Source organism: Calypte anna, chromosome 1 (genome assembly GCF_003957555.1).
Source record: "Calypte anna isolate BGI_N300 chromosome 1, bCalAnn1_v1.p, whole genome shotgun sequence".
NCBI classification, from domain to species: Eukaryota; Metazoa; Chordata; class Aves; order Apodiformes; family Trochilidae; genus Calypte; species Calypte anna.
This window is the reverse complement of record NC_044244.1, coordinates 48,733,866-48,747,594: the sequence shown is the minus strand read 5'-3', so window position 1 is coordinate 48,747,594 and position 13,729 is coordinate 48,733,866. Positions and strand designations below refer to the sequence as shown.

Sequence of the window (13,729 nt, the reverse complement as noted above, 5' to 3'; positions counted from 1 at the left end):
GCAATATTCCTGAGCAATGAAAGGAGAAAAATTAAAAAAAAAAATCATATTTTCATAGCCTAACTTTTCTGTTTCTACAGTTATTTCCACCAGGGATCTGCTATCACATGGCAGCTAAAGCGTTTAGAATCCATGTGTCTGGGAGGTGAGCAGCCACTCAGGAGACAAGATAATGGAGCAGGAAGAGCTACCTCTTTTGCCCATTAGTTGAATGTTCCCAAGGAGAGAGCAAGATGCTCCCCAGAAGCAATCATTTCTGTTTGAAAGCCTCAGCTGCTACATGGAAAAAAAAAGTCATAATAATGGTGGCAAAGAGCTGAACGGGATGAGATTGCACAGCAGTGCTTTTTTATCTGGTAGAAGGAGGAAGCAGAGTGTGTCTGTAGCATGGTGTGAAAGCCATAAGAAGGGATGTGTCCCCTTCAGAAGAAGAAAGAAACATTTTACCAAAATGTTTTAGAAAAGCTTTTCTTTATTGGGCTGCTGGTTGCCTAGGAGAAAGAATTGATCTTTCAGAAAAAAAGATGAGAAAGGAAGCAGCCAGGAAAGAAGACATCTGGAGCTGACTTGTGTATAGTTTTGTCTTCTTAGCTCAGTGACACTGAATCATTTGCTTCACTGTTTTAAACTGAATAAAGCTATGAAATTATCTGATTCCCAGTTAAATAAAAACACCCTCTTGTGGTCTCTTTTTTTTTTTTTTTTTTTTAAACAAGGCAGTATTTTTTTTCTGTTTAATTCAATCTGTGATCACTCTTCATGAGTGCTAGCAGATCATTTAATCACTGTTTACAGATATATAGCATATAATTCATACAGAAGAAATCAATTATGGAAAAAGAAAAAAATCTAGGCAAAACCTTTGAGACAATACTGTAAAATATGTTATTCGGGTACCTTTTTAAGAGCACCAACATGCTCTACATTCTGGAAGATAAAAAGGTTAACTATCTTAGTTTGATCAAAAAAGGAAAAAATGTTAGGACAAGGTTCGATGGATTAATGTTGAGCACATTCTGTAAACAGCAGTCAGGAGGAAAATAACCTTATAAAAGAAAAAAAAAATTGAAATATTTTAATCACATCAGGGTTAAAATAGGAAAGAGAGGAAGGTTTTTAAAATTACCTAACAAACTCAATCCCATTGCAGCACTACCAGCAGCCTGGATGCAGACATTAAGGAAAGTTAGGGCACAGAAATGACACGGCATGATGTTACTCCTTTCACATGGGACAACTCAGCAATGGGGGAGGGAGGAATGTTCTTACACAATGAGTCACAAAGCAGTCATAAAGTACTGACCTTTTGTGCTTCATGGCCAAACTCAGCAGTTCCACTGCAGACATCTGGAAGGCCAGTTCTCATCTGCAGGTGTATGCCCATAGACCTCCATATTTACAAATAGGGGTTATAAAAATTGAGTTACGGTCTTTGAGATCTGTGGGTGAAGTGCCATCTAAAAAAACCAAACCAAACCAAACCAAACCAAAAAAAAAAAAAAAAAACAAAACAAAGCCACATTGTCTTATTTATTTATGTCATTCAAGGAGAAGTTTTTCTAAGTTAACAAAATTGTATCAGTGTAGCAGTCTTGTGAGTATTAGATGCTAAGACTCAGTTATCTGTTCCAAGAAAGACTAGACTCACTGCTCAGAAGAAAATGTAGTTCTCTGATAATTTATCAAGGAGATGACACGCTACATGGGTTTTATATCGTCTGCTATAAAAAGTCCCAGCATGTCCTCAGACACTGGTGCCTGAAAGCCTGGGGCCTCTAATGATGTTCTAACACTCACAAATGGAGAACCTGTGACTTACTGAGGAAAAGAGGGACCCCAATTTTCCTTAAGAAGCCTCAGAAATGGGCAAATGGCTTGCAGAATTGGTCATGTCCCCAGTGGCACTCAGATTCTGACACAGGCAGGGCCATTGCTGATAGTTCAGCTAAACCTTACTGCTTGATATATGTTTCCCCAAAGGACCCTTTCCTCCAGACTGACCATGAAAATCTTTCTCTAGAGTGCCAGCAGCAGAAAACCAGACTTCAGCTTCTTTAATCTCTGCCCCATCACCAGAGCAGACTCCAGGCCACCAGTGAAAGTGATACTTGAGACCATTCTCTTTTGCAAGCTGAGCTCGGAGACACTCGATCTATCTGCTGTGTCAGGCAGCAGGCAAAGATTCCCAAAATCAGTACACCCAGTTTATTGCAGGCTGTTACAGATGCTTAATCCTGACACCAGAGTTGTGGTACATGGTTTCATGTATGATAAAGAAGAATGACAAAACTCTTCATGAGGATGCGTTCTCTGCATCTTTGATGATAATTTTCCTGTATTTCAACAGCTAAATATCTATGTCAGGTAAGTCCACATCCTCTTTATCCATTTGCCTTTTTCATTTTCACAAAATGACTGATGACTTAGTAACATAGTGGGTGTTGGGAAAGGAGGGTTACAGCATGGGAACCTTCTTTTGACCTTAATACAATTTTCTCATCAAAATGCTGTTGACTTGACAACCTCACTGACCTTCTACAAGACAAATAGATAATCTCATCCCAAACCCAGGTCCTACTGCTCTCCTCTCACCAGGAACAGAGGCATTTAGTAGGCTGCCTGTCTGCAGGAGGGAAACTGAGGTCCAACTGTACATGCCTGGGAAATTCCCTGCTTGTTTCCAGTCAGGTATGTCTGTGAGGCAAGTGGGAAAGTCCTATCAGGAAGCCACAAAGTCACCCAAGCATATGGCAAAAGATTGTAGAGTTATATTTGAAATTAGTTATTGTGGGCCATGTCAGCCACAGCCTGCATCTGCTGCATCCCCAAGTCTGAGCCTCAGCTAGGATTTCCTCCCACAGTCCCATGAGCTTAGCCAGCCCCTGGAAAAGTCACTGTCTTGTAAACTTGTGTTTACTTTGTCCTCCAAGTGAGCTGCTATTTCTGGTATAAGTACAGTTACCATGGCTACACCAACTTATAAATAGGGTCAGAAACCTTAGAGATGTTTTTAAGTGATTCCATGGAATCTGGCTAGAGGTAATGAAACTCATGGGTTGTCCTTTGGGGCACTTCTGCTACTTGTTGGATCCCAGAGCTTCTGGTGAAGTTCTGGTCCAGATTGCGTGGCAATTGCTGTAGCCCAAAAGGCTGCCACAGGTTTCCTGGGGCGAGGGTAGGAAGAGCCTGGTCAGGGGCAGTGAGGGATCAGGGATCAGGTACTTGGTCCCTGGGTAGAACTTGTCATCCATCTGGGGTGGCTTTCAGGCATGGGTACAAAGCTGGTGTTTGTTCCTTTGCAAAGGAGCCACACATCCGCATCCCAGTAAAGCAAATGCTTTGTGAAGTGAAGGGAGAGAGTCAAACAACCTGATAATAATGAGAGACAAGAAAGAACATGATAAGCAGGGCCCTCTAGGGAGTTTCTGACGTGTTTATCAGTGGTCAAAAAATACCTTTGTGTGACACCATGGAATTTTTTTTTCCTTTGTGTTCATTTTTGTTAAAAGAGAAACGAGCCAGATTTTGTTGGGGAAACAGGAAAACGAATGGGGTGTTTCGAAAACAAACAGCTTGGAAAAAAAATGCAAATTTTTACATTTCAGGAAAGAGGAGTAGGGGGCTGTAGAGCTGATTTCTCCAGGAACTATACCTACAAAGAAGAAGGCAGAGGGGGAGGGAGAGCCCCCGGAAACCTGTCTGCAGCAGATGGAGGCATGGGAATGAGCAGCGGGGATGGGAGTGGAGTCTGCTGCCAGCAGGCTGCACCTCTTTATAGCTATACAAGCAGGTCCCTGCCCACAGTAATCACTTCTGCTGTCAGGAACTGCTGAGTGCAATCAATCTACATGCATTTGTGTACAAGCTCCAGTCTTAACACAGGGAAGAGGCAATGCCAACACAGTGCTGCTTCCATCCTCTTTTCTGTGCCCAGAAATTATTGCACAAGCTTCCAAAAGCTGTGTGATCATCCTCAAACACATGGGAACACTAAGTGTGTTTGCTGCTTCTCTGCTAGATTGAAAGCCCCTTGGCTACATCCAGGATTTATGTCCCAGCTTCTCTGTGCCTACTCAAAGGCTAGGACCTTATCGATTTTTTAAAATGTAAAGTAGGAGTCTCACTGAGGGATTTATCTAATCTAACTTCAGCCATCTGAAAAAACAGGGGCCTTATCTGTGGGGCTCTTGCTCAGAACCAAAGCAGTGTGGGACCAGCCCCCACTGCCAGGATCTGTCATGCCAGAGACATCCTGTCTTTTCTCAGTCACACATATGTTTCTGCTCCAAAATCCCCTCCTCCAGCCTCACCCCAAGGCAAAGCTCATCCATTACTACACAAACCCACACCTCAGTTTCCTTCTGCTCCTGTGTTGCCCTCATGCTCCTTGTGCATCTCCTTCTTGGACCATATTCAGCTCTACCAGTCCTGATCTCACATTGTGAGCTGGATGTTCAATGAGAATGAGTGAGTGGCACCTCACCAGAGCCAATGGACCCCAGGGGATCATTACATTTTCTTGTGTTTATGTCTTGAGCCAGAGATCTTTAGTCCAATACTGAAGTGCTGTGCTTCTACATTGGAGGATGAGGATGATCTTCCAGTACCTTCTAGCAGGGCCCTGGACCTTCTCTTTTCATCCTGAGATTCCTTCCACCTTTTCCAACTCTCTGACACTTGTCTCCCAAAGCAATTACAATGGGTTATTAGAACACATCAGAGATACATAGCCCTTGATAAAACAGTGTATGTTACAATCCATGGAGGGTTTTTGGGTTGGTGTTTGGGCTGAGGAATCAGCTCTTTCCTTTTTTAGGCAGCACCCTCACAGTAATGATGCCACCAGTTCCCACACAGAACTGGCTGTTACCCTCAGCCCAGCACCTTGGATCTCAGAGGCAAAAGACCACACCTATGGCTGTCCCCCTGTGTGCAACACAAAGGTTTCCACTTCTACCCCCACCATCCCATCCGCTGGATGCAGCTAAATATTTACCAGGTCCCTGTGCAGCATCTCAGCGACATTTTCTATGACTCCCTTAAGTGTACTCAGCTCCTTTCAGCACCAGGCTGCCCTCATGCTCTGCTCTCATAGGTGAGTCTTGAATCTTGCAGCACCATTGAGAACTTTGCTGGAAGCTTCTCTGTGTGTTCACCAGTGGAGGGGAGGGAGCTGCTGTGATTAGGACGAATTCCTCCTTTCCCTGCATCGTGTGTGTGTGTGCTCATTGCTCAAAGGGTAGGTGATTCTCTTATATTTTTTTCCTCTAGAGTTTTGTTTCCCCAGAGATCTCCCTTCAGGGGCTCCAGAGAAGTCCCAACCTCTTCTTGCAGAAAGGGGCATTTCAGCCCTCAGGAGCGTGTTGGGGCTCTATGGAAATGTGCCTGCAGGGCACCAGGGGTCACAGCATTCCCCACAAATCCCGTCCCCTCGTTCCCCGCCCCGTGCGGGGGCCCGCCCACGACTGGTGTCCTGATGTCACCTGGTGGCAGGGTATATCTGGGGGAGAACAGATACCTCGAGACCCTTTCTGCACAGACCAGAGGACAAGAGTTGAATGATTTGCAAGAGGAGCCCTTAGCACTGTAAGTATTTTCAGCTCAAAGCCATAAGGAGGCTGGCAGGGGGGGATGAAAGAGGAACTGCCTGCAAAACCCAGAGGAGAGAAAAGTCTTGATAAAATCCCATGGGGGAAAAATTCAGATGTTTGTGCTTGGAGAACACAAACAGACCCCATAGCTAAGAGAGTGAATTGTGGTTCTTGGGTGCTTGTTTTCTGTTTCCTTTAGCATTACAGCAAGTGGTGCAGCTGTGGTTTGTCTCTAAGCTCTGCCCCCTCTGGGGCCACTCGCTTGCTCATGCTGGGCACCTCCAGGCTGGGGATCATTGTCACCCCCTTGGCTTGTGTCTTTAGGTGCGTGCAAGCAGTGCCAGGGGGAGATCCTGAGGAGTAGTTGGGACAGGCAGCTTGTGTTTCCCACCCTGATGCTCAGCCATGCACGCAGGGCACATTGATGGGGAGTTTATACTGTGTGATGCTGTAGCTCTGATGTATCTCTTCTTTCAATTGGGATAGTCTTTCCAAGGATCCCCAGCTGTGAAATAGTTGTGGGAATATATTTCTGCTTGAAATGAATTGTTGTCTTTTAGAGTGTGTCCTCTTTCATTTGTTCTTGGTCTTAAAACTTCTGCTAGAACAAAGGGTGTGATATCCTGGGTGAAACACAGGATCAGAAAGAGCTGAACCTGTGCACACTTCTGGCTCAAGCAACTGAGACTGGAGCAGTGAGACTCCTCACAGGCATCTTGCACTGGATACAATATTCCCTGCCAAAAGCCTGGCTGTGAGAATGATGCTAGAGATTCTCATGAGAGTTCAAGAGCTGGGCATGCAAGGACTCCATCAAAAGGAATGTAACAACAAGGGTGTTTCCTTCAAGATGCTGTCTTCTCCCAGCATATCACTGCATGGAAAGCCACATCCCACAGGGGTTTCATGTCTGACACCTTGAGGCACCATGAAGACAAGCATGCATGGAGATGTCTGTTTTTTAAGGTTTCAGACAGGGGAAGATAAGATCCTACACTTAATGTGTTTGAAGAAGGTCAAGCGAGGCATCTGCATTATCTGTCAGGGAAATTTTCCGTGTACAATCAGAGATTAAGGAGGGGGCAGATTAAAAAGTCACCATTTGTCAGTAGCAGTGAAGCCTCTTTAAGTTCAAAGAAAACTAAAAGAAGGATTATTAACCTGGCCAGCATCCCAGAGGTGGGATGTCTGACGCAACTGGGATAAGCTCATTGCTGTGTATTAGGTATAATTAGCATTCACATGAAGAAGAGCTCTTACCCAGAGGATTAAAGACTGGACCGAGGCAGAAATCCTGCCAGGGGCAATTAGGTAACACCTTGTCAGACGAGGGGGCAGAGGAAGTGCATGGAAGAACATCTTATTTCTCAATAGCCTTTGCATCCATAATCATCAGCTCTCATCCAGGAGCTGCAACTCAGTGCCAGCAGCAGCAGAGGAGTTCTGGCAGCCCAGGAAGCACTGGGGGAGGCAGCACAGCACTTGAAGAAGCCTAGAGAAGACTCGGTCTCATCAAACTTTTGTCAAGGCATCTGTTTGGTGTGGTACCAAGGACTATTCAAGTACCCAGGTATGGGGAGGCAAAAGGCTGGGAAATTCCCCTGGAAAGCTGCTGTGGAAGTTTCTTTCACATTTGTGATTCTGGAATGCCTGCCCACTCATGTCTGGCTTTGTGCAGGGGCAGCTGAGGTGTGGGAATTGGGGCAGTTCCCATGCTGGGGGGCAGGGCCATCTTCAGCATGAAAGGAGATATCTTTGTCTGGATGTGAAGGCAAGCAGGTCCCACCAGATCAATGGTGGGAGGGCAGCTTTATTCCTGCTGCAAGATGGAGGCTGCTATGTGGCACTGAGGTTGCTTTCCATCCTTTATCATTTATCATTTATCATTTTTGTGGTGATACACAGAGAGATTAGGTGAGTGATGGGAGATTGGAAAGGAAGAAGTTGGAATTGTCCCTTTTAGTTTAATTGAGTATTCTTTCTGGAATTTATGCAGGTGAAAGAGAGGATGAAGGTTAGATGTGGATAGATCTATGTGGATCTATCTATGTGGATAGATCCTTTTTCCTACCAAAAACCTGGGTTATCAAGTAGATGGTGGGTGGATACAACTCCTTCATCTTTAGGGAGAAGGAAACTTCAAGGACTGAGTCTTCTCATTAGCTTTTTCCTCTATTGAGTGAAGGCCAGGGGCAAGACATGAACTCAAGGAACTAAGAGAAGTTTGTGTTTGTAGATGTGTTTGTAGTTCTGCAGTTTCCTTCTGCAGACAGAAGGAGCTGGTGAAACAGGGCAGGAACTCACCTGGAGATGGAGCTCAAATGCATCTTAAAAGTTTCTGGTGCCAGTCAAAAGGGTTGGAAATCTGTTACCAGGTTTGTTTCTTCTGTTGTACTTTTGGGAGTTGCCCCTGGGAGGTGTGCCAAGTATCTTGGCACGTCAAATGAACACAGTGCTTAGAGCTGTATGTGTACCTCTTGTAATTCAGCAGGAATATCTAGCACTGACAGACACCCTACTGAAGAGAACTGCACCTGATGCAGAGGTGGAATGCTATGCTTTGGGACATTAGCAGACATGCCATGGAGCAGTTTGCTGGTGCAAAGCATTTTGTTGTAAGGTAATACCATCTGAATTCCTCACCGGCACCAAATTCTCTCTGTGGTTGGAGCCAAACTGCCTTCAGCTCTCTGTTTGTCTCTTAAAACCTGTGAGTCAAAAGATTTTGCCACTTCTCCCAGCTGTGCAGTCCAGGTCATGCCAATCACTGCACCTCCCTTCCCCATCTGTAAAAGATGAAGGTGACAGTGTTTACCTTTCCTGCCACATTGCTGTGAGGATAAAACTGTAAATACTGGGCAATTGTTCAGGTGTTGCAGGTTTGGCAACTAAATAAGTAACTTGTACAATTTGAGCTGATCCCTTTGTTTGTGGGCACAGTGTGTGCTTAGGAAACGTTGTGTTACAAGCGGGGGAATAGCATCTGTGCATACTTCAGCTGCAGACACAACCATCTGCTACTCCATTTGGGGCTGCTGGAGCCTGTCCAGTCTCCTGCTCAGGATACTACAGCTGACACAGGAGCCCAGCTGCACGAGACAGAAGAACTAACATCCCTCTAGGTGCTTTCACCAGGATTCATTCTACTTTCAGCACAGATGGGAAGATGTCACGGGCTAAAGTATTCACAGGCTGCAATAGATAAAGAAACATGGGTCTTCTCCTCACATTGATGTGGAAGTGACACAGGATTGCTTGGATGGTGTTTCTCTTTGCATCTGGGGTTTTGCTTTCTGGCACTCTGGCTATTTCAAGACCATCAAAGACATGAACAGTCTTCAGACTAAGAAGGAAAATAAATACCCATCTTTGATGGCATTTATAGTGCTGAGATTAAAAGTCCGGAATGTCACTGAGGTGATGTTGAGGATTAGGCCAGAGTGCTATGGCAACATAATGGGATTAGGCTTTAGTACCAAATCCTGAAGTTAATTCCATCAGTGATCCCCTTAGCCTGGCTGCACTGAGACAAACAACTGGAGATAGGAATTAAGTCGTGGGGAAGAATGTGACTTCCAAGAAGGAAGGCGAAGCTGGCAATTATGTTCCATAAATGCAGTTGGTCAGACTATTCTAGCATACTAATTAGCACAAAATGTGATGAAGAGCTGAAAGTTTCCCCTTTGGCACTGCTGAGAGTTATTGCTGTCCTCTCTGGGAAGGAAGGAAAGGTCTCTGAGTGCAGCCATTCTGCCCTCCAAAGCAAAAGAGATGTCTCCCATACAAGAATTGCTTCCTGGTAACTATTTAATCTCCCATGAAGTGGAGCTTGGTTCATGTGCAGTGTGGTGCACAGGAGGTCAATGCATGTAATATAATGCTCAAAAGGGAGTGTGTGGTTAGTAGGTATAGAGAGGTTCTCCTTCCACTCTGCTCTGCCCTGGTGAGGCTGCAGCTGGAGTATTCTGTCCAGTTCTGGACACATTTCCCAGATCCAGAAGGATAAGGAACTGCTTGAAAGAGTCCAGTGCAGAGAGACCAAGACGATAAAGGGAATGGAACATCTAGCTTGTGAGGAAAGGCTGAGGGAGCTGGGTCTCTTCAGCTTGAAGAAGAGGAGATTGAGGGGTGACCTCATCAGTGTTTATAAATATGTAAGGGGCAAGCACCAGGAGGATGGAGTGAAGCTTTTCTCAGGAGTGACTAACAGTAGGACAAGGGGCAATGGTTATAAACTGGAGCACAGGCAGTTCCATATACATATAAGGAAGAATTTTTTCACTATGAGAGTGAGAAAGCACTGGCACAGGCTGCCCGGGAAGGTTGTGGAGTCTCTTTCCCTGAAGTCATTCAAAGCCCACCTGGATGTGCTCCTGTGTGACCTGCTGTAGGTGACCCTGCTCTGGCAGGAGCGTTGGACTCAATGATCTTTTGAGGTCCCTTCCAACCCCTAGCTTTCTATGATTCTATGAAAAGTACCAAAATGGATATACCCTGGGGAAAGTTATGGACTTTGCTCTCCTAAATCCTGAGAAATTAACTTCTGTCTAACAGAGGCTACAGTGTTTTACCTTATCCTTCTTTACAATCTTGTAAAGCTCCTGTGCTATTTCCCTTAAGGTTGGTATTGAAAAACACAAGGCTTAATTGCAGCTGCACCCAAACTCAGGGCCTATTTATTTCAACATCTCATCTCCATCAGTGTCCAAAAGGTGCTGCTTGGGCACAAGTATAAGAACATGACATGTATCATGACAATGCCCAAGCCTTCAGTGTATCTTTTTGGCCCCTAGAAGTCACATCCTGATTCAGTCCTTAGCTCAGACGTCCTTTGTTTTGCAACTTAATTCAAGCAGGCCGGATGAAAAGCAATGCCATCCTGCTTACTTTGTGTACATTATGATCTTTCTTGATGTTTAATAACTTGATCTTTAGTCCTGTCACCATTATACTTCTCATAATTCTGTCGCCTGACTACTGATACCTAGAAACAGTAAGCAGAGTGTTGTGTCAGTCCCTGCCATTGTCTTGCAGACAGAGGGATCTGAGAAAGGCCTTTGCCTGACACAGAACAGCTCAGCCATGAGTGAGAACCCCCCTGCCAACCTCACCACTGGAGATGCTCCAACTGGTCCCACTACACCACGCAAGGGGCCTCCTAAATTCAAGCAGAGGCAGACAAGGCAGTTCAAGAGCAAGCCTCCTAAAAAAGGAGTAAGAGGGTAAGAGCATTTTGGAAAGACAAGATACCATGGTAGTTGCCTTGTTCCCACTGCTAAGGTGGGCTCCTGAGGTTCCATCTTCCCTTGGGCAAGGAGCCAGAAGGCTTCTCCCTGCCTGTCCCCCCTCCCCCCACCCCTGCTATGTTGATCCATCAGCTCTCCCACCTGGAGATTCTCCTTCTCATCCACTGCCTGTCCATGCTTCTTCCCTGGCTTGGGGGGGGGGGAAAGGCAGCTGCCATTTCTCAGGTGCTGCTGGCTCAAACTCACCCCACCTCTGTTCTTTTCTTCCCTAGATTTGGAGATGACATCCCAGGAATGGAGGGACTGGGCACAGGTAAGTGCTGCAGGATGTTGTTGTTGTGCCCTGCTTTAACCCAAATGCTTCAGTATGGAAGAGGACTGTCAGGGGTGGCCTCTCTGTCTCTCTGGCCTCTCTACAGCCCTCAGGACTGCCAGAGAAGTCTAGTGCTCCCTCCTCAAGCTACCAAGGTTGTTCTTATGCTTATACACACTACAAGGCAGAAAGGCTATTTAAGCATGCTTCAATTTTTGAACACTTTCATTTGGCTGCAAATGTGCTTGTTTGTCTTTGTTTTCTGCTAATACTCTGGTAAAGAATTTCAGCAGAATGAGGTTCTCAAAGAAATGCCAAATACTAATCTATTAATGCCAAAAATCACAGGAACCAGATCCCAGCTGGCTAAGTATTTGTGTTATCATCAGAATCCTAATTTTAAGAATGTTATGCGTCCATCTGGGATTGAGAAACATGCACTGGATGAGCTGTAGCCAGAACTACTTAGGTACCAATATCAACTGCTCTTATCAATGAGTTACAGAACCTGAATGTTATAGACAAAATTATTCAGCATCTCTTTGTAATTTGACTACAGGCAGTATTATAAGAAAAGGAGAAGCCTTATAACCAGGATGAATTTTCACACCAGTCTGCACAGTCACTGAAGATATGATAGGAAATGCCACTTTGCTTCTGCTCACGAGGAAAGATAGCACAGGAAAAAAATACATTTATCTGGTTTGGTCTGTTAGGTAGTACTAGATTTGAAGAGCTCATCTAGTCATTTAAGCATCAACTGGAGTCTCATTCTTCTTGCTCTTCCCATTGCTAATGTTTCCTGAGTATATCAGCCTTCCTATTAATACAAAAGAAACCCAAGAAGTCCAGTGACCAGAACCCATTTCTCATTATTTCTCTTTTGCAGATATCACAGTGATTTGCCCATGGGAAGCTTTCAGCCATCTGGAACTGCACGAGCTGGCCCAGTTTGGGATCATTTAAGGTGCCAGCATCTCTATGGGTGTCACCTGGTGACTCCACAGATTGCAGCATGGTCTTCATCACCTTTGACACTTATTTTTAGCCCTTACATCAATCTGCTCATGGGCAGAGTGATTTTGTAAGAGCTAGTTGTATGAAAGTACTTCGCAGATTAATTTGGTAAAGAAGTTACTCAGGACCCTGAACAGACCTCATGTTCCATGTGATGAAACTACTTTAAAATGTCTTAATGCCTCCCTGTTCCATATCATGTCTTTCTCACTGTCACAGATCTTCATGTACATGGAGATAAAGGAAGGATGTATTTGAACTTTTCCCCTGATTGACTTTTCTCCTGGTTAGATGAAATACTGTGTATATGGTTATGCATGTATGTCCAGACCTAATTTTATCATGACCATTCTTTTTCTTCCCTCCCTGCCTGACAGCTTTCTATATAGGATTTCTGTAGGTATGTCCCCACTTTTATCCAGGTCATCAATTAGTTGATGGGACTAGTAACAGGATGGGGCAGAGAACAGGATGAGAGTCACCCGTCCAGATTTTATGTGGGAGGAGACCACAGTACGAAATAAGAAATAAGCATAAGAAATCTGCTCCTAAGATTTAGCTAATGAGCAAGAGGGGGAAAAGTCTTGCACATGCTGTCTCTGCTGTAGTGCTATGAGCCATATATGTTCTATTAATGTTAAATGAAAACGTGTGTCTGAAATCAATAGTTGAGTTAATTAATCCTACTATTAATCCTTTTTGTGCTTCTGATCAGTTGCAATTCCAAAGAAACATCTCTCCGAATGACACTGTGTTTCCTCTCCTTCAATGGGAGTCCCCTGTGTAACACCTGCACTGTCCTCAGGACCATACATATTTGCATGAGCCATTTGCTCCCCGTGATATGTCTGCTGCTGATTAAAAAGGCAAAGAATCTTTACAAGCTGTCATCAGACAATGTCAGTAGTCCCACCTCATCTAGCAGAGGATGGTATAGCATTAGTTGCTACCTCTCCCCTGTATTTAGGATGGGGCAAGTCGCTTTTCAGAGCCCCTTCCCAACAGCAGGAAAGCTTTTCTCTCTTTACCCTCTGGCAACTTCAGTCTCTGGAGCTTGCCCAGACAAGCAGGCAATGGTGACCCCCAGGGAGAGGAAACAGCAGAGCAGGTGGGGAGGTTGGGATGTGTGTATGCAGGCAAACACAGAGTGAATTCACTTAACCCTATTGATTTGTGACTCTTGGTCTCTGGCAGCCTGAGTGCTGGTGAGCAGTGAGGCTCTCATAACCAACTATTTAAATGCTTGGGGGAGGCACCAAGATTCCCCACTGCCTTGGATTTTGTTTTGTTTGGAGGCAAGGAGCAAGATTTGTTGTTGCTACATACTGTTCGTGAGAGGAGATGGTATTTTTAATCACTTTTTCCGGCTCAAAAAGCATCACTGTGTAAGAACTGCCTCCCCCCAGCTCATCTTTCCTATGCTGAACATGTTGATGGTAGCAAGGCTGTGGAGAGGAGAGCAAATCCTGCCTAAAAGATCAATCCCCATGAATAAAGCATTGTTATAAATCCCTGGCTGTGATATAGCTGTCTGCTGCTGTTATTCCAGAAATAAAAGGTAG

General features: G+C 44.8%; 1 protein-coding gene across 2 annotated transcripts; it reads left to right on the top strand.

Moving 5' to 3' along the window:
- Positions 1–2,316: 2,316 nt before the first annotated feature.
- Positions 2,317–12,696, top strand: PDE6H (phosphodiesterase 6H). Of its 2 annotated transcripts, none has more exons than XM_030462299.1 (4): positions 2,317–2,364; positions 10,626–10,813; positions 11,110–11,150; positions 12,040–12,696. In XM_030462299.1, the coding sequence occupies exons 2-4, from the start codon at positions 10,674–10,676 to the stop codon at positions 12,114–12,116; spliced, it is 258 nt and encodes an 85-aa protein (XP_030318159.1). In that variant the 5' UTR covers positions 2,317–2,364; positions 10,626–10,673; the 3' UTR covers positions 12,117–12,696. The 2 variants fall into 2 exon arrangements, with proteins under 2 accessions (XP_030318159.1, XP_008494954.1); XM_008496732.2 differs by lacking the exon at positions 2,317–2,364 and adding an exon at positions 5,545–5,586.
- Positions 12,697–13,729: the final 1,033 nt, after the last annotated feature.

Coding starts and splice junctions, on each gene's coding strand:
- PDE6H (XM_030462299.1), top strand. CDS start 10,674: ATGAGTGAGAACCCCCCTGCCAACCTCACCACTGGAGATGCTCCAACT. Junction 10,814..11,109: donor CCTAAAAAAGGAGTAAGAGG/GTAAGAGCATTT, acceptor TTTCTTCCCTAG/ATTTGGAGATGACATCCCAG. Junction 11,151..12,039: donor AATGGAGGGACTGGGCACAG/GTAAGTGCTGCA, acceptor TCTCTTTTGCAG/ATATCACAGTGATTTGCCCA.